Source organism: Anomaloglossus baeobatrachus, chromosome 2 (genome assembly GCF_048569485.1).
Source record: "Anomaloglossus baeobatrachus isolate aAnoBae1 chromosome 2, aAnoBae1.hap1, whole genome shotgun sequence".
NCBI classification, from domain to species: domain Eukaryota; kingdom Metazoa; phylum Chordata; class Amphibia; order Anura; family Aromobatidae; genus Anomaloglossus; species Anomaloglossus baeobatrachus.
Window position 1 is genome coordinate 265,009,023 of NC_134354.1, and position 21,335 is coordinate 265,030,357.

At 47.4% G+C, this 21,335-nt stretch overlaps 1 protein-coding gene across 2 annotated transcripts in view; it reads right to left on the reverse strand.

Moving 5' to 3' along the window:
- Nucleotides 1–3,250: 3,250 nt before the first annotated feature.
- LOC142289822 (acidic mammalian chitinase-like) overlaps nt 3,251–21,335 on the reverse strand; it is a 67,112-nt gene continuing 49,027 nt past the window's right edge. For both annotated transcript variants that reach the window (XM_075333751.1, XM_075333752.1), the window contains exons 9-12: nt 20,273–20,458; nt 18,019–18,135; nt 15,359–15,488; nt 3,251–3,623 (exon numbers count right to left, since the gene is read on the reverse strand). In XM_075333751.1, coding sequence (XP_075189866.1) covers nt 3,316–3,623; nt 15,359–15,488; nt 18,019–18,135; nt 20,273–20,458 — 741 coding nt within the window. In that variant the 3' untranslated portion in view covers nt 3,251–3,315. The remainder of the gene's footprint in view (nt 3,624–15,358; nt 15,489–18,018; nt 18,136–20,272; nt 20,459–21,335) is intronic.

Below are 21,335 nucleotides of genomic sequence, written 5' to 3' on the forward strand. Positions count from 1 at the left end.
TTAAGGTTCACAGCACACGGTTTTAATGTCCAAACAAAAGTCCACAACAATATACATGTGCCTCTCCAGCAGAGAACTCAGGGAGTTCTGTTCACTCCCTCACACCCGGCACACCTGCCCTCGTTCCTGTTTCCATTTAACCCTTCCTTCAGCCTGTAGGGAAACAGCATTAACCCTAGAGTGGATTTACTTTCTATCATGGAGTGAGCACAACCGGGGCGAGACATACCGGCCGTCATAGATAACCCCGGTCACAGTCTCACACCACGTTTAGAATGCCACTAGGTACACTGACTGTTTGCTAGTATAATGGCTTAGTAACAATGAGTTTGAGTGTGCAATGCAGGCAGACGTGCTGCAAATATCTTTGCACAAGTGGGACTAGACAAAAGTCCAATAGCCACGTTTAGAATGCCACTAGGTACACTGAGTGTTTGCTAGTATAATGGCTTAGTTATAATGAGTTGGAGTGTGCAATGCAGGTAGAGGTGCTGCAAATGTCTTTGCTATAGTCCCACTAGTGCAAAGTCCAATAGCCACGTTTAGGATGCCACTAGGTACACTGAGTGTTTGCACACTCCAACTCATTATAACTAAGCCATTATACTAGCAGAGGACAGGAGGGTACAGTGCCAGGGTTGTGGGGCTCTGGGTAGAGGAAAGGAAGCCTGCCTTTCTATTCCCTCCTAATGGGGAAATGCAGCGACGAAATCCCTGACCTTAGCTACACAGACGCTGTCTCTGTTTTCAGGACCTGTCACCTATGGCTCTGACCCTGCCGGTACGAGCCCTTAAAAGGACTGATAGAAAGTGCTCTCCCTAAGCTGTCCAGCGCTGTGGATGGAGCGCATACAGCTGTATCGGCGATAGGATTTAGGACGGAGCTGCGCCAGTGATGTCTGACACCAAGGACGCAGAAGGCAGATAATGGCGTGCTGGAGGAAAATGTCCGGTTTTATAATGCAGGGACATGTGACATGGACATCCTATCACACATGCCGTTGCTTCTCTGGCTAAAAGTCCACTTAGCTGTGTGTGTCTGGGATTGGCTGACATAATGGCCCTCCCTACTACACGCGCGCGCTTAGGGAAGGAAGACAAGGGAAAAAAAAAAAAAAAAAGGCGATCGCCATTATACAAACAGCAGTGATCTGAAGGCGCTGTTCCCGCACACTATACACTGAAATTTCATAATAGTGTGAGTCACAGAGTGACTTACACTATTACAGCGGAAAGCCAGCTAGGAATTAGCTGTTTTTTTGCTGCTAGAACCATTATCGAACGTTTCTAGAACTATCGAGCTTTTGCAAAAAGCTCGAGTTCTAGTTCGATCTAGAACAGGCCCCAAAATCACTCGAGCCTAGAACTGGAGAACCTCGAACCTCGAACCGCGCTCAACTCTAGTGGCTACTTTGAAGAACCTAGAATGTAAGACATATTTTCAGTTGTTTCACACTTTTTTGTTAAGTATTTCATTCCACATGTGTTAATTCATAGTTTTGATGCCTTCAATGTGAATCTACAATTTTCAGAGTCATGAAAATAAAGAAAACTCTTTGAATGAGAAGGTGTGTCCAAACTTTTGGTCGGTATTGTATATGTGACGCCCTGGACTAGTCAGGTCGTCCCAGGTAGTCACACACAACACCACACCCCCTTCCGATTAGGTAGCATCAGTCAAACTAAAAGCCTTGTCACCACCCTCCAGGTTTGATGTCCACACCAGGGGGACAGAGCCAGGTGGTTGGCCCCACCCACCGAGGAGTTCACGGGCCTGGAGGCGGGAAAACAGTGAGTCTAGTTGAAGTACAGGAGGAGAGCTGTCAAGTTCACGGGCAGTCCTGTGTCAAGGCCTACCAAGAGACTACCAGGTGGCTGGGTCAGAGCCCAGTCACCATTGGCAAGGAGGCAGATGGTGGTGGCCGCCTGCAGGAGCTGGGATTACAGCCGGTGGAACCGTAGGGATCGGGGTCGGGCGGTGGCCCGCCGGTACCAAACCGGGGAACCGATTGGAAACCGGAGCACCAGGAGGGGTACTGAGACCCAGTACAAAGCCCTGAACCGACAGGGCCGAGTCGAATCAACTGATTGCGGACTGGACTTTAGGACCTATCCCACACAAGACCCGTTAGAAGACAACAGCCCAACCATACAGGGTAAAGCCACCGCCAAGGCATAGAGACCCAAAGGGCCAGCGTCTGCAGGCAAATGGGCTCCTACGGCATATACAAGTCGGGAAGCGGACTATCGGTGTCTAGGCATAGGAGTCAAACATTTGCATATAGAGGTGCAGGAGGAGAAAGGCGGAAACCACCAACCTATGCTGGGAGAAGCTGTAGCCGGCTGCGGGCCCCGTTCATCACTCCGTTTGGTTTACCAGAGACTCCAGTGTGTTGTGTCAGAGTGAGTAGACCAGTGCCTTCGGGCCGCGCCGCACCGCACCAGCGTCCAGCACACATCACCCGCTCCCCCGCCTCAGCACCTCCCTCGGGCCCCCAGGACCATCGCTCCCCTACCCACGGAGGGGTCAACACCAAGCTGTGCAACACCGTCCCCGGGAGGCCTAGTTAACGGCAGCGGTGGTGTCCATCTATTCACCACAACCCGTGGGTGGCATCACGAACTTACATTCCAAACCAAACCGCCACGGCCCCGGCCGTGGAACTCCTTACCCAAGTCCCCGCGTGTAGCGCCAACTCCCTTGCAGAGCGACGTGACCCCCGGGTCCGTGAGAGGCTCGAGCCACCACCCGCAGTACGAGCACGGATCCGAGCGTCTCGACGGTCGCAGCCGAGCCCGCGGGGCGGTACATATACATGTATATTGTGTATGCTGACTCAGAATGAAACCAAAAAAGGTTTATGTAAATGACTGGCCACGGCATGATGCCCCGAATGCCTGTACTTGGTTTGAACAGTCATTCTGTGCTGACAAAGTCCCCATAAGGGGCAGGATAAGTGTCCATAAACATTTTGGACTCTGAATTTGTGTCCACTTGTCCAAAAAATCTTGAATAAAAAGGTTAGCAACCCTGTTTACATGACACCTGTAGCCAATATTGTTCCACAGTCTGTCTGGAGCTTACAATGTTCTGGTGTTCATCGGTGGCTGACATAGTTGTGAGAGAGACACAAAGCAGGAGATTGGTATCAAAGGTGAACACTTCATACTCTTCAGCAGTTATAAGAGTGTGGAAATTCAGTAATGGTTTACCCATATATACTTAAAAAAAAACACATACACAACAATAGCAGACTTGACAAGACCATTTATTAGGGAATATACATTGATAGTCTTAGATCAGAGAAGAGATCTTCATGGCCAGTTGCAGCAGTTGCAACCCTTATCAAATACTAAGCCAGCAGCACATTGCATTACATAGGTCACTCCACCTGAACAAATGTAAAATTTGTTGGAGTTTAATAGGTTTACATGCAGGCCATCAGCTTTACCGGCACAGAAGTTTGCGTCAACATCACCAACTGGAGGATCGGGTGGAGGAGTGACTGGAGGTGCTGGTGTGGTGCCACCACCAGGACTGGCTGTTGTGGTTGTTGTACCTGGAGTTGGTGGAGTACCGATGTCACCACCACATACATCCCCAGGGCAGTTCACACTTGATCCTAAATAGATTGAAGAGAAAACATTCCATAAAACATTTCTGTATCCAGAGGATAATTAGTTGAACTGAAACAATTCCTAAAGTTTCCATAATATATGAGTTAAACAGTAATCTTAATATAGTTATATAAAACCCAAAAAGTTAAAATGATGAAGAAGCTATAGAAGCAAGAAAAGACAACAACCCTGCAACATTAAAAACATGTAGCAAAGTGTAGTATCGCATGTAAAACAAGAAGGTGGAAAGTTCTGTATATTATATTTTATATAACTCTGGTTATCTGTTTCATGTAGAATTAGCCCCTTCCAGATGCAGCTAGTTTAAAGATACACAGTTATGAACAGATTTTTGACCAATCAGACCAATCTTATAGAATAGAATGAGCCATTTAGCCCAACGAAAATTCTTCATCTATTGTAAGGGTATGTGCACACGTCTGCGTTCTATTCCGCAGCGTTTAAGTCACTGCATGTGCGTTTCAAAACGCAGCCAAAAAGCTGCGTTTTGAAAGCATTGTGCCATGCAGAATTCATGCGTTCCGGATGCTTTTCCCACTCTGTCTATGGCAGAGCAAGCATCCAGAACGCACAAAAGAAGTGACATGTTGCTTTTTAGAATGCAGCGTTTTGGCAAAATGTTTCAGCATTCAAATCGCATTCTAAAACGCAACGTGTGGATGGATTATGCACAATCTTCATAGATTGTGTTGGGGACGCAGGATGCATGCCTTTTATGCTGCGTATTGCACTGCAGCGTAAAGCATGAAAAAAGCACATGTGCGCACACAGCCTTAGGCCCCCTCCACACGTCCGTGAAAAACACGCACGTGTGTTACGGGCCATTTTTCGGGTCCATATCCCGTTTTTGTGTCTGTTTTTATGGTCCGTGTGGCATCTGTGTGAATTGCGTATGCTAGCCGTGTTTGTGTGTAGAACGTCCGTGTGTGCGTGTGGAATTAACGTGTATGTGTACGTGGAATGTCCGTGTGTGTGATGCACAATGTCGTTTATAAATGTCGGCTGACAGCCGACAGAGTTGCGCGATGAGAATGAACTCGGGTGAACTTCACCCGACTTCATCCTCATACTGCGGCTCTGTCTGTGTCGAGTACTGATTAGCGGTCACCTGTGAAGGATTTACCGGTGACCGCTAATCCCCCGAGTGACTGAAGTTTCCCCCCCTCTCTCATACTCACCGATCCCCGGCGCGGCGCTGCACGGCATTCACACTGCTGCGGCGGCTTTTACTATTTTGAAAAAGCCGACCGCTCATTAAACAATCTCGTATTCCCTGCTTTCCCCGCCCACCGGCGCCTATGATTGGTTGCAGTGAGACACGCCCCCACGCTAAGTGACAGGTGTCTCACTGCACCCAATCACACTAGCCGGTGGGCGTGTCTATACTGTGCAGTAAAATAAATAATTAAAAAAACCGGCGTGTGGTCCCCCCCAATTTTAATGCCAGCCAGATAAAGCCATACGGCTGAAGGCTGGTATTCTCAGGATGGGGAGCTCCACGTTATGGGGAGCCCCCCACCCTAACAATATCAGTCAGCAGCCACCCAGAATTGCCGCATACATTAGATGCGACAGTTCTGGGACAGCTCTTCCCGATTTACCCTGGTGCGTTGGCAAATCGGGGTAATAAGGAGTTAATGGCAGCCCATAGCTGCCACTAAATCCTAGATTAATCATGTCAGGCGTCTCCCCGAGATTCCTTTCATGATTAATCTGTAAGTTACAGTAAATAAACACACACACCAGAAAAAATCCTTTATTAGAAATAAAAAACACAAACATATACCCTGGTTCAACAATTTAATCAGCCCGAAAAAGCCCTCCATGTCCGGCGTAATCCAGGATGGTCCAGCGTCGCTTCCAGCTCTGCTGCATGGAGGTGATAGGAGCTGCAGAAGACACCGCCGCTCCTGACAGCTCCACGTGGCAAATGAAGACAGCTGTGTGATCAGCTGAGCTGTCACTGAGGTTACCCGCTGTCAACGCTGGATCCAGCGGTGGCCGCGATTAACCTCAGTGACAGCTCAGCTGATCGCGCAGCTGTCTTCAGTTGCTGCGTGGAGCTGACAGGAGCGGCAGTGTGTGCTGCAGCTCCTGTCACCTCCATGCAGTAGAGCTGGATGCGACGCTGGACCATCCTGGATTCCGCCGGACATGGAGGGCTTTTTCGGGCTGATTAAATTGGTGAACCAGGGTATATGTTTGTGTTTTTTATTTCTAATAAAGGATTTTTTCTGGTGTGTGTGTTTATTTACTGTAACTTACAGATTAATCATCGGGGAGACGCCTGACATGATTAATCTAGGATTTAATGGCAGCTATGGGCTGCCATTAACTCCTTATTACCCCAATTTGCCAAAGCACCAGGGTAAATCGGGAAGAGCCGGGTACTGTCCCAGAACTGTCGCATCTAATGTATGCGGCAATTCTGGGCGGCTGCTGACTGATATTGTTAGGGTGGGGGGATCCCCATAACGTGGAGCTCCCCATCCTGAGAATACCAGCCTTCAGCCGTATGGCTTTATCTGGCTGGCATTAAAATTGGGGGGGACCGCACGCTGTTTTTTTTAATTATTTACTTATTTATTTTACTGCACAGTATAGACACGCCCACCGGCTGCTGTGATTGGGTGCAGTGAGACACCTGTCACTCAGTGTGGGGGCGTGTCTCACTGCAACCAATCATAGGCGCCGGTAGGCGGGGAAAGCAGAGAATACAAGATTGTTTAATGAGCGGCCGGCTTTTTCAAAATAGTAAAAGCCGCCGCAGCAGTGTTAATGCCGTGCAGCGCCGCGCCGGTGATCGGGGAACGGTAAGTATGAGAGAGGGGGGAAACTGACCGACAGACTGTGAGAGAGGGACAGACAGACAGAGAGACCGACAGAGAGACAGAGAGACCGACCGACGGACTCAGGGAGATTGACCGACATACACAGAAATAGAAAGAATGGCCGACATCACTAGAAATAAAAACACCATACGGACACGGACTATAGGTAGATGCATACGTGTTTACTAACGTGTGTGCACATACCCATAGACTTTCATTGTGTCCACGTGTGCGTGCTCCGTGCAGATAACGGACATGCATCCGTGCAAAACGCAAACACATACGGATCACGGACACGCACACACGGACATAATGAAATAACGCACATGTGACCACAATCATAGATTAACATTGGTGCATGTTTGTCCGTGTCTCAGGTATATACGGAAACGGAACAAACACGCACGTGTTTCACGGACATGTGAAGGGGGCCTTAGAGCCCTAACATAAAACATTCCCTTTCCTTTTAATGTTGTTGTATTTCTACTTACCCACTACAATTGTTTTAGTGCGAAAAATAAATATTTCTGCTAAACATAAGACGCACTTTTTTCCAGAAAAAGATGGGGTTGCATTTTATGGTACAGATGTACCTGGCTGTGGTTGTAGGGGGGGAAATGGCATTGGGAGAGGAGTGGAGCGGATCACAAGAGGCAGGAGCAGAGTTACTGGTGGCAGGAGCAGGGTCACTGGAGACAAAAGCCTACTAAGAAGCTAACAGTGTGCCTGCTATTAAAGAAAATGAATATTCACTGCTCCACAGGTCAGGGAAGCCAATTAAACTGTACAGAATTAAACTCAGGGGATGTAGAAAGCCATATAAAGGGGGCCAGAAAGAGAGACAATAGGGAACAGTTGAAAAAGGTATGAAGGAACTCATTTGTGTATATTGAAAGGAAGTTATGTGCTCCTATACGGGCAGCTGAGGGTGCATTACTGTCAGGAGTCCGTGAACGTCCAAGAATGGACCCCATTTTCATGTAGCGTGGAGTGCGAGATGAATACGTCACCTGCGGCTACCACTCTCAACCACGTTATAGCGGGAACACAGATAACACATTGGTAAGCCTATTAGAAATTAAATAGCTTCATAATTTACTGGCTGTAAATATTTTGCAGTGTTCCTCAGTGGTTACATGTGATGATGTGGCCTCCAGCTTCTTATTTCCTGTTACAGTTCATTCAAAGCACAAAGTACAGAGATTTCCTGTCTGGATCAACCAGCAGCTCTACAGTGTGCTCTGAATGGTGATGTGATGGGGCATGTCCTGGGATCCTCTGCAAGTTTGGTGTGACTGGGGATGTGTACAAGGTGGAAGGTAGAGCAGAAGCCACAGACATTGGAGTCTCCACAAACAATTAATCTTATTAACTTGTTAGATTGGCCAAAGTTAATGGTGCTCGGCATTTCTGAGTGCTAAATTATATTTTAATATGTGTATAAATTATGGCACATTGCTCCCCAACAGTACACTTAGCCTCTATGGTGTCAATGTCAGCACCTGGAACATTATTGACTGTAACATTATGGAGTACAGGACAATGTCAGTATAGCACATACTCAGTAAACTGGGAGGCATACTAGTTAGGAGAAGCAATCCATTCTGAGACTATATGTGTCTAAGAATGGGGCTTTGTAGATGGATAGGGTGAGTACAGAGAGTGGCAGCGTGTGAACTGTGGAATAGCTATATCTCTACCTCTTGGAAAATAAAAATGTAGCCTACAGGCACAAAGGATTAGGCCAGTTTCACACATCCGGCTTTTCGCCGGTTTGCCGGTTCCGGCGCACGCCAGTACAGTGTATACAGTACAGTGGCAGCGCTGTAACTTCCGGGTCACATGCTCCGGTCATATGGCATCATGTGACCGGAGCTTGTCGCGTTGCCATTGTACTGTATACACTGTACTGACGTGCGCCGGAACCGGCAAACCGGCGAAAAGCCGGATGTGTGAAACCGGCCTAAGCTGGTAGAAAGTTTAGTACGTAAACAGTAACAAAGCATAAAGCTAGCTGCAGAGAGCTGGAGGGGAACTAAAAAAAAAATTAAAAAAAAAGGTAACAAGGTTTGGGTACTCGTTGCAGATAAAGCCAGATAGGTTTTTTTTGTTTCTGGAAAACAACTTTAATAAATAACATCTACAATATGTCTAGTTCAGTTGGCAGAATTTTAAACATGATTTTGTTTTTTAAAGAAGTTTGAAGACTTGCGAGTTTTAGCAGTAATTTTTTACTTTTTCAGGGAAATTTTCAGGGTAAAATGTTTTATCATTATTGAAAAAAAATTACATAACAAAGTAGAAGTGCATTTTTTCAACATACATGAAAATCACTGATATCTGAATGAGGTCTAAGTGTAAAAAACAAATATCTGTAGCAAAGCTGAATAAAGCTTTACCAACAATACTGCTATTTTGAGAGGTTGTTGGCCTTGTAACTTATCCAGGTGAAGTACAAGGTTGTTCAGCTGATTACTGTACGTTATCTCTATCCAAGAATTTCTGTTAAATTAAATTTCAAAATGTAAATAGTCGGGACGTTGTTCCAGGGAACTAGACTGATTGGAATCAGGAAGGAGTTTTCCCCCTAATATGGAGCTTAATGTCTGCCCCAAGGTGTTCTTGCCTTACTCTGGATCAACATGTTGCACTTTGGGTTGAACTACATGGACTTGTCTACCTTCAACCTTAAAAACTATGAAACTGTTAAAGAGAACCTGTCACCAGGATTTTCCTTAATAAGCTGCGTCCACCACCAGTGAGCTCTTATATACAGTAGTCTAGAATACGGTATATAAGAGCCCAGGTCGCTCTGTATAACGTAAAAAAGACCTTTATTATACTCACCTAGGGGATGGTCGGTCCAATGCGTGTCACTGCTCTTCGGTCTGGCGCCTTCTCTCTTCCGTCCTTCGCTATGCTCCTTCCCAGTTCCGTGTGGATGACGTGTCCTATGTCATTCACATAGAGGCCTCAACGGCAGTCCTGTACAAGTGCACTTTGATCTGCCCTGCTGAAGACAGATCAAAGTATTGTAGTGCGCATGCACAGGCAGTCTTTGACCTTTCCTTGCACCTGCGCATTACAGTACTTTGCTCTGAGCTCAACAGGATAGATCAAAGTGCACATGCGCAGGAGTGCCATCAAGGCCTCCGTGTGTATGATGTAGAATACATCATCCACATTGAGCTGGGAAGGAGGACAGCAATGAATGGAAGAGAGGAGGCAGCAGACCGAAACTAGCGACACCCAACGGACCTAAATGCCCCGTAAGCGAGGATAATAAAAGCGTTTCTACGTTATGCAGAGCAGCCTGGGCACTTATATACAGTGTTCTAGAATGCTATATACAGTGTGTCCACCCATATCCTGTCCAAAGCCATTAACTTGAGAACGGCGGCAGCTATAGGCATAGAAGTGGTGTCTAGGTATAGTAAAGTAGTCATGCGCTATGCAATGAAACCACCTATAGCGGCACCTGGTGGTAAACAACGGAGTTTGCATTTTTATCTCGAACACGGAACAAGATACAAAAAAAAGTGCATTAAAAAGTTGTAGGGCATCATCAATTCAATACGAATCGACACCTTGCATACAGAAATGCTATGATATGAAACCCTTGACCCCCCAAAAACATTGAATGCTGGTCACGCATATGGAGCTCATTTAATTTTGATGCTCAAAGTGGCCACCGTCAGCTGCAATGCACATCTGGACTCTGGACAGCATACTGTATCTTGCTGCACGTTGTGCAATATGGTAGGTGACACGTTTGCACAACTATGACGCCCTGGGCAAGCCAGGGGTCACAGGTCACAACACCACACGCACCCCACATTCCCTGCAGGCACACCGAAGTCAAAACAGAAATCCTTGTTGCCTTCCTCCAGGGGCTGGTGTCCACACCAGGGGGTGGGCCAGGCGGTTGGCTCCACCCATCGAGGAGTTCACAGCTCTGGAGGCGGGAAAACCAGGCAGTCCAGCTAGGGACGTGAAGGAGTAAACAGTCAGCTCAGGGAAGAGCTAGAGTGTGGAGCTAAGATTAGCTTGAGAGTTGAAGGAGTGAGGAGTAAAGAGTGAAGTGGTAGAGGAGCAAAAGAAAATAGCAAAGTGACAGTTTGAAGCCTGAAGTTAGTTCGAGAGTGTGCCCCGGACTGAGACAGCAAGGTTGGCAGACGGCGGTGACCGTCTGCAGGCGAGACTGATTGGAGGTTGCCGAAAGGACCGTGGACGGGTGGTGACCCGGCGGTACCGGAGCGGTATACGAAGATTAGTCAGCACCAGGGCAGGGGCCTTTCGGATCCCGGCAAGGTTAGGAGTCGCCATAATTTGCCAAATCCGTCAGTGAAGGGGACGACTGTCTCCCAACAACCAAGTCCCGATTGAAGGCAACAGTCCAACCATTAAGGGGAAACACCGCCACCGCCAAGGCACCAGTTTCCCAGGGCCAGCGCCTGCGGGCAAGAGTGGAGCTCCTCCGGCTCATATCCAAGTCGGGGAGCGGGTTACCGGTGGGAACCCATCGCAACCAAACAACAACACATAGGTGCAGGAAGAAGACCGTCACCATCACCTGCAGGGGACATCAGCACCGCAACCGTCCGAGGGACCCGTCCAACCAGCCGTTTGTTTACCAAGAACTGTGTCGTGTTTACTGGCTGTGTGAGTACCTCCGTGCCGTGCAGCACAGCGCTGCCCCTGCGCCCCTGCACCTCCACAGGCCCCATAGCCCGCCTGCCCACCATCCCAACTCCATCACTGGGTCCCAGGATCACCAACCCCTACCCACGGAGGGGCAACACAACAACTGGCTGCTCCATACCATCACTCCCGGGATCCCCAGCCAGAGCAGCGGTGGTGTACACTCAATCACCACAACCGTGGGTGGCGTTACGGACAATAAACAATCCCCACACCCAAAACCCCCTTTCACTCACGGGCGAGAAGCGCCGCTAGAGTCCCCGGGATCCGGCCCATCGCTCGAGCCACCGAGCAGCAGTAGGCCGCAGCAGCCACGGCAGCCGGACCCGAGCAGTAAGGAGGGCGCGGCGTCCTCTCCTCCGCCCGCGACAACTTGGCGTCACGAACAGGATCTTACCGCTCTGCCGTCTGGTAGAGGTGCGCCTTGTTACCGCCGGAGGTGTCCGGCCAGAAAATTTCAGAAGCCACCATCTTTGGCGCGAAAAGTCCCCGCTCGAGCGTCTTCTCGAGTAGTGGAGGCGCGAAGGCCAAAACCCCGCCCCGATAGAGGAGGGGCCGGAAAGAAGCTAAGGGGGACGCGATGGCGGCTGGTTGCATGTAAAAACGCAGTTAAAAAGACAGAGACACGAATGGAGAGATGGTGGCGTCCTCGAATTGGAGCGCGGGAATCCCCGCCACCGGAGCACCCAAGCTCTGGGGGAAACGAGGAGGAGTAGCCTTTGAAGACTGCGGCCCGGGTGAGCTCCCCGCCGGGACCGCTGAGTGGCTGGAGCGGGAGTTGGGTCGGTTCTGCTTGAAGGTGAGGGCGCAGAGCTTGCAGCAGTTGATGGATTGGAAGGCGGAGATGTGAAGGATGGTTGCCGTAGTGGGGGCCCGTGAGCAAGAGGCCGCGGCAGCCGTGCCGCGATCAGTCCACCCAAACCCCAGAACCAGCCCTAATTGAGTGGGAGACGGACATCAGCACCGCGGCCGGGGGTCCGGAGAGAATGTCGTTGATGGAGGAGGAGGTCCCAAGTATGCCGCCTCCGCCGCCATTCCTAACGGCTGTCAGTGATTCGGGGTTGAACTGCCAGTGGAAGGAAAACCCCTTGTACCGCTCGGTCCTGGAGTGGGCCGACCCCCTGCGGTGGTAGCCGCCTCAAGGTCAGCGGATGCCCGCTGCACCGTCCCCGTTGGGACCACCACTGAGTTTTGTTTGAAAAGTTTGAAAAATGATGAGATGATTACCGAACAGTCACCTGATTGTCCTAACCGTGATTGAGAGAACCGGCCGTTGCCGGCACCGTTGTCCCCGTGGGGACCGTTTAAAAAGTTGCATGGAGGACTTTCCATGGACAAGCTCGTGAACTTGCAGGGCAACCACAAACGTTAGTGGCATGTAAATAAGTTATTTTACCGTTACCGTTTCCGCAGTTGCCACCTCCAGAGAGGCAGGTTGGAGGGAGGGCCCGCAGTAGAGCCGGCTGGGGCCCAGCCACCACAGGAACCGGTGGCTACCCTCCGGAGGGGAAGGACAGATCCCGCTCGGGTGACTTGTGCTGGACTGGGGTCAAGGGGTGCTGCCTGGGTTTTAGGGGCAGCATCAGGACCAGGTTACTTGGGTGGGAGAGAGCGGAGACCGTAACCGTAAACGGTTTGCAACGTTTAAGTAAGAGTACCTCCCGATGTGGGAAGAAGTTATTTTAATTGTAAATATGTTTACCGTTTTTCTATTTTCACAGAAAACAAAAGGAAAATAAAACCGGTGTTGGACGAGCAGCCCGAGGACGGTCTGCGTTTTGCTAAGGGGGAATGTGACGCCCTGGGCAAGCCAGGGGTCACAGGTCACAACACCACACGCACCCCACATTCCCTGCAGGCACACCGAAGTCAAAACAGAAATCCTTGTTGCCTTCCTCCAGGGGCTGGTGTCCACACCAGGGGGTGGGCCAGGCGGTTGGCTCCACCTACCGAGGAGTTCACAGCTCTGGAGGCGGGAAAACCAGGCAGTCCAGCTAGGGACGTGAAGGAGTAAACAGTCAGCTCAGGGAAGAGCTAGAGTGTGGAGCTAAGATTAGCTTGAGAGTTGAAGGAGTGAGGAGTAAAGAGTGAAGTGGTAGAGGAGCAAAAGAAAATAGCAAAGTGACAGTTTGAAGCCTGAAGTTAGTCCGGGTGTGTGCCCCGGACTGAGACAGCAAGGTTGGCAGACGGCGGTGACCGTCTGCAGGCGAGACTGATTGGAGGTTGCCGAAAGGACCGTGGACGGGTGGTGACCCGGCGGTACCGGAGCGGTATACGAAGATTAGTAAGCACCAGGGCAGGGGCCTTTCGGATCCCGGCAAGGCTAGGAGTCGTCATAATTTGCCAAATCCGTCAGTGAAGGGGACGACTGTCTCCCAACAACCAAGTCCCGATTGAAGGCAACAGTCCAGCCATTAAGGGGAAACACCGCCACCGCCAAGGCACCAGTTTCCCAGGGCCAGCGCCTGCGGGCAAGAGTGGAGCTCCTCCGGCTCATATCCAAGTCGGGGAGCGGGTTACCGGTGGGAACCCATCGCAACCAAACAACAACACATAGGTGCAGGAAGAAGACCGTCACCATCACCTGCAGGGGACATCAGCACCGCAACCGTCCGAGGGACCCGTCCAACCAGCCGTTTGTTTACCGAGAACTGTGTCGTGTTTACTGGCTGTGTGAGTACCTCCGTGCCGTGCGGCACAGCGCTGCCCCTGCGCCCCTGCACCTCCACAGGCCCCATAGCCCGCCTGCCCACCATCCCAACTCCATCACCGGGCCCCGGGATCACCAACCCCTACCCACGGAGGGGCAACACAACAACTGGCTGCTCCATACCATCACTCCCGAGATCCCCAGCCAGATCAGCGGTGGTGTACACTCCATCACCACAACCGTGGGTGGCGTCACGGACAATAAACAATCCCCACACCCAAAACCCCCTTTCACTCACGGGCAAGGAGCGCCGCTAGAGTCCCCGGGATCCGGCCCATCGCTCGAGCCACCGAGCAGCAGTAGGCCGCAGCAGCCGCGGCAGCCGGACCCGAGCAGTAGGGAGGGCGCGGCATCCCCTCCTCCGCCCGCGACACAAGCATCGGGGATACGTCCTGCAATGTTGGTGGAAGGGTCGCATACACCTGCTGTTTGATGTGACCTCACAGAAAGAAGTCCAATGGGGTCAGGTCAGGTGAGCGTGGAGGCCACTCCACGCAGCCACCATACCCAATGACTTGTAGGATGGTCTCCATGAGGTATCGCTTCATGTCCGCAGCCTTGTGAGTTTTACACGTTCTAATCATAGCATTTCTGTATGCAAGGTGTCGATTCGTATTGAATTGATGATGCCCTACAACATTGCATTTCACTTTTCTTCTCTATCTCGTTCTTCCACCAGGTGGCGCTATAAGTGGTTTCATTGCGTAGCGCATGGCTACTTTACTATACCTAGACTCCACTTCTATGCCTATAGCTGCCGCCATTCTCAAGTTAATGGCAGTGGACAGGGTATGGGTGGACACACTGTATAAGAGCTCACTGGTGGTAGCCGCAGCTTATAGGGGCCAAATCTGGTGAAAGGTTCTCTTTCTATGTAAGTAATAAGCAGAAAGTAGACAATATGCAAAGTCTAGTGTTAAAAATGTAATCTTTTAATTGGTATACGAGATGCCAACAGATGTCCTTCAAAACACAAAGTGCATATCCTTCTTTTGCTGTTTGGTATGATACTACATCATATTAAGGGCTCGCTCATGCAAGCAATGATTTGTAATGGCATTCGGCTCAAACATTGATCAGTTTGAGCCAAGGGTCAGTTTACTGAGAACAGATTCTGTCACATGAGAGAATCGAGACACAGATGCGAAGACAGAAAACGTAATTTCTCGATCTTCTTCATTGTGTCCACGTAAATTGGACCTCCCTTGGATGACATCAGTGCAGTCCAATGATTACCATGCACCCATAGACCTGACTGGGTGCACGTGATCCAATATATTTTGCCAATTGCAGCATGCTGCTAATTTTTCCTCATGCTGAATCGGCATGAGAAAAAAATACGATGATCAATACTGCACCAAAGTGTAACATTGGTTGGAGGTCTATCAGATAAAATAGTGGACAGTCCTCATCCATGTTATACGCTCATTTGAGCGCAGTCTTACAGTTGAATCCTCTCATTAAAATGGTCACGTACCTTCCAGCAGGCCCTTCAGGTGGTTGATTAGTGGATATCTCCCTTGATTGCAAATGGTTCCGTGGAAATCATCCAAATCAATGGCCCAAACCATGGCACCACCAAACCCACTTTGTTTTAAGAACTTCACCTTGAAAAAGGAAATAGAACATAGGGCCAAATTAATTATTATGTTTCACATTTTTTTAAGCAGTTGTAAAATTTGTTGCAAACATATTCCAAACCACCCCACCCAAGATAAAATTATGTATGGCCAAAGAAAATTGGTCAATTTTCGCATAATTTTTTACAAAATTTTAAAGGGAGACATATTGCTATGACAGATCTATCGCACATTAGTACCTGACTAACCACATTGATATGCAAAGGAGCCTAAAAGGTTCAACAGAGCTTTGTGCACTTTATGTAGCATCCCCTTAAAAACAATGGCTTCTGCAATGGGACTTCTCAAACAGCGGATGTAAACAGTACCTTACAGAGGTTGTCTGAGCATATAATACTGAATAACTATAGATCATTAATGTCACAATGGTGGAGGACCGTCACCCAGTACCCTCACCCATCAGTTATTACTAGTGTTGAGCGAGTAGCTAACTATTTGTACTCGCTATGCTTTTAGTAAGTAATGTCCGCTACTCGCATATTTGTTACAAGTAGCGGGCGCAATGTAAGTCAATGGGAAATACTCGCTAAGTAGCGAGTAACCCAAAAGTCATACTTTTTGTGCGAGAAGCGAATAGTACGGCTTTCGGGTTACTCACTACTTAGCGAGTATTTCCCATTGACTTATATTGCGCCCGTAACTCGTAACGAATATGCAAGTAGCGGACAGTACTCACTAAAAACATAGCGAGTACGAATAGTTAACTACTCGCTCAACACTAGTTATTACTAGTTCCGGTGTTGGTCAGATGTAAATGTTGAACCAAGCTGTACAGCACAGCTCCATTGACTGTGTAACACCCGCTGTTGAGTACTGCAGATCAGCTTCTGTTTGAGAGAATAGGCTGTGATACAGTAACCAAAGCTAAGGTGTTCAGATCCTTTCAATATGTAAATCCTGCCTCCTTTGGAACTAATAACCGGTCGCTGAGTGTGTCAGACCCCCATTAATCTGATATTGATGACCTATCCTAAGTATATGTAAGGATGAAAAAAAGGATATATTCTTATGTATATAAATATTCTAAGGATAAGTCATGAATATCAAATGCTTAGACAACTCCTTTAATCTCATATATGGATCAAGTTTTTGCCTTGCTCCAAAATTACACAAAAAAAATTGTAGTTGCAGATAGAAGACTGTCAACAGCTCTAAGGAATCTATATATATATAAGTGCCTTATTCTGTCTGTCTGTCTTGCTCCAAAATGACGTCATTACAGTGACAACCGTCCCCACACCGCGCACACTAAAGAGCCTGCGACCAACGGCTCAGCTAACTGAACAGCCCGAACTACGGGCCGACAGGATGACACCCGACACTTTTCCCTGCAGCCACATGGAGCCCCAACTCACCGGTGAGTGCTGCACCCCCGGGAGCCCACACCGGCAACCCAGACGACACATACCAACCGCTTGCCTCAACATTACCCCACTCAGCTCTACACCCCCCCGCACTCCACCCTCCACATGTATACACTAAACACACACACAAATAGTCACCTGTCCCCAGCCATGCAGTTCCCAGCACTGACGTCCTCAGCGCCATGGCTCCGCTCGGCTCCACCCCCCTCACACTACGCCCCCACATACATTATCATTAGGTAATTAGGACACAATAGGTCTTCACACAAAATGTGGTATACAAAAATATTTTTACTTAACTTTACACTGTTCATGGCCTTCTTTCATTACAAGCCATGGACATCATTAAACATTAGACTCATCTATTAAAACTGTTCCTTCTGTTGTTTATCATTTTAAAACCAATAAACAATTGTAAGAATACTAAATTAAACATAACCCATCCAGTCCATTCATTACATTATTATTCAATCTGCTAACCTACATACACATTCTAGACTACCCGATACATTAGAATCGGGCTGCCTTGTAGTATAACATAAACTACTTGCCATCTCAGAATTCTATAAAAGGGGATAATCAACTTTAATTCATCACGTGATCATGGGGCACCCAAAGCACTGAGACAAGGCCTTATTAGAGACATGGCCTAATTAGAGACAGGGTCATACTAGAGACAGGACCTTACTAGGGACAAGGCCTTCTTCTTCAGAAACTGATACTAACTTTGGATTGGACCATGAAGAAGGCGGTTTATACTGCCAAAACGCGTTGTCCGTAACGCACTTAACATAACATTTCCTGCAAATTATTATTTATAGTCTGTTACATTTTTTATTTTTCGACCAATAAATTCATTGTTTTATGCCCATCGGACCTCTTGATAATTGCTGGATCCCTCCTTCTTCTACCATACTCTATATATATATATATACACACACATTATATATATATATATATATATATATATATATATATATATATATATATATATATTATATATATAGATATATTCTTAATACTTAATATAACTTTCTTTAACACCTCATCATATGCTCTACAGATAGACAATTCAGGATTTAATAATAGTTATATAGACGATTTCATAGCAATTAGTTTAAGTGCTATCTTACTTTGCATTCATAACTTTGTTGGTTGTCATATCCAATCCACTCATTACCCTTGCAAGCGTATGGCACCCTTTGATCACCAATCCATTTCACTGTGGCCCCATTAAGCCAGGGGCAGATCTAAGAAAAACATATAGAAGATAATGTTGCACGATGATTAATGTGTTTTTAGGTGTCACTGTAGTGTGCACCTTGTAGCGTCGCAGTCAGCCACGTCCTACATACAGGTTTGTTATAGTTTTTGTGTTATGTTACATTAACAGTTGTAACATCATAATCATGTTTGATTAACATTAATAACTATGAGCTCATAAATGCAGTAACAATCATTGTACGTAGGCTTCATGATTTATGAATTTGATTGTGATCATATTAATTTTCTAAAAAGTGATTAAGTGTATTGTTAACAGTATTAAACATATACAGAACCTTTATCATTTATATCTTTATGAAACATGGTTACAAATCTTCTGACGCCATCTTTAAATGTATCTGTTCTTAGCACTATACAGGCTAGCAAATACAGCAGAAGACAATCGGAAAAGGAACAACTGGTGCTAGTTAAGACAAAGTCTACACCACGGCACATTGTTATGATGAGATATATAAGTCGGAACCCTAAATATTCATTTGGCGGCAGTTAGGCCCAATTTACATGCTTTGTTCAGGCCCGCCAAGGCTGCTTCAGTACAATGACCACACAGTTAAAAGGATGGTTGGAAATTAATTTTTATTTTAATCCTAAATGTCAGTCTATTTAACATAATAATCTAAACTCTTTTTTAATATATTTTAATTAAAAACTCCCTTTTGTTCAATCACTTTGCTAACTTTTCATTTTTTTATTTACTTTTGGTTTTATGAGGCTTCATTTCCAAACCCCCAGTATATGCTGGGAGACCTAAACGAGTTTTCATCAGGGGCAGAGGCTGTGGTCAATGCTGAAACCTCTGTCTGCACCCTGAAACAAAGCATCATCAGTGACTTCTGTTTCAGGGGTTGAGCTAGTCATAATTTTACTGCGCAGGTGTCTGTTGTCATTTTCGCAGCCCTATCTTTGCAGGTTTGTTGTGGTACCATCTTTTTTTCATTTGATGATAATACACTTGATGGTGCTCCAGGGGATCATCAGAGATATCGGCAATATTTTAGAAGCCAACTCTGACTTGTACTTCTCAACAACTTTGTCTCTGACTTTGTTGGAGATCTGTTTGGTCTTCATGGTGTTGTTTGGTTAGTGGTGCCTGTTGCTTAAAGGGAACCTGTCAGATCCGATATGCACCCAGAACCACGAGCAGTTCTGGGTGCATATTGCTAATCCCTAACAGTGCTAGCCTATAATAGCATAGATAAAGGAATCTTCAGAAAAAGTGGGAAAAGTGACCAGTCACAAGAGCGCCCCTTAGCATTTAAGTACGTGGGCATGCTGACATGCTTAAGAATGCGCAGCATCAGAGGAGGGTCACGCTTACCTCTGATGCTATCGCACCCGACGCTGGATTTTGGCTCAGTGCGCATGAAGTCGGACTTTTGGTCCGGGATCATGCACACTGAGCCAAAGTCCAGCAATGGCAGCAGAGAGGTGAGTGCGACCATCCTCTGACGCTGCGCATTTATTAACATGTTAGCACGCCCACCAGGGTGTGCTTACATGCTAAGGGGGCCAACTAGCCAATGGAAATAATGCCATTGTGACTAGTCACTGTTCTCATTAGCATATCATATGGGATCTTTAGAAATACTTTTTCTAAAGATCCCTTTATCTATTCTACTATAAGCTGGACGGTTAGGCAGGGAATAGCAATATGTACTCATAACTGCTCTTGGTTCTGGGTCCATATTGCACCTGACAGGTTCCCTTTAATGGTGTTGTAGCCTCTGTGGCCTATCAGAAAATGTGTGTATATACTGACAGACCATATGACACTTAGATTGCACACAGGTGGACTTCCTTTCATTAAGCATATGACATATGAAGATAATGCTTGCACCAGAAATTTTTAGGGGCTTCACAGCAAAAGGGGTAAATACATATGCCCATGGCAATTTAAATCTATGGGATAAAATAAATATAATGTTTGCCTATATTTTTCTCACTTCACTTCCCCAATTTAGACTATTTAGTGCTGGTGTATCACAAACAAATTGGATTACAAATATATTTAAACACAGATTCTAATGTAACAAAATAGGTAAAAAGTCAAGGGGTTGAATACTTTCACAAGGCTGCTCTAGGAGTAATACTATGGAATCCTACCTCATAGTAGGCCCAGAAACCAGCCTCCCTGGTATATGTTCCAGCTGATCCTGCTCCAGACATAGGGATGCCCACATCGCAATTGTTAGGGTTTGGGTTTCTGAATGTTCGGCCATATGTTGGGAATCCAATAAGTAGTTTCTCTGCAGGAACTCCACCGTTTTTCCAATAATTCATGGCAAAATGCTAGGATAAAAGTAAACATATGATGCTTGAGATTACGTATAGAATTACACAAGACCTTGAAAACTACATTATAGGGGAGCTTCACAATAGTAATATGTGCCAGAATTCTGACATAAAATGCAACAATCAAATGGTGTACATGTGATACCCCTGGACTATTCAGGGAGTCACAGGGTACTGCACTTTCTGCTCTTTGGTGCAGTATTCTACCCCTCATGGTTCTGGGTTCCAAACCTGTGGTACTGCCTCCATTAGCATCCAAAATCCCAACCACACCTCACACCACACCCTGTCAGACACACTAGTGGGCTGCTGAGCTGGAATTGGGCCACCTACATAGGGGTCAGGCAGACTGGTTGGAGGGAGAAAGTCAGAGAGAGGAAGTGAATAGTTAGCCCTCGAGTTGTGAGGATCTGGGGGAGTTTGTGGCTCCCTGGGTGTTAGAGGTTGGGTCGCAGATGGTGGTCTGGACCCGGAGGAGTCGGAGAACCAGTCGCGGGATATTGGGACTGGGTGCCTGGACCTAGTCTTGAAGGACGGTCAGCAGCTCAAGTTCAATAGCCGGTCCGGGACCGAAAGCACGGCGGGGTACTGGACCCTAGGTCGGGGAGTAGCTTCAGGCAACCCGGCAATTAACCTGTGGAGGATAGTGACTTTATGGACTGTCCCCAAGAAGCTCAGAGATCAGGGGCACTAGCGCAACGAGGGGGATAGGGCTTTCCAACCCAAGCAGCCCACAGAAATCCCACGCCTGAGCCCTTGAGAGCACAAGTCCTTTATCCCAAAAAAGAGGGAGCGGGGCCCGGACAACTTTATGCCTATGGGCCACACAAACACTTTACAATTTGTGCACCAAGGCAGGCTCCGGACCACCAGG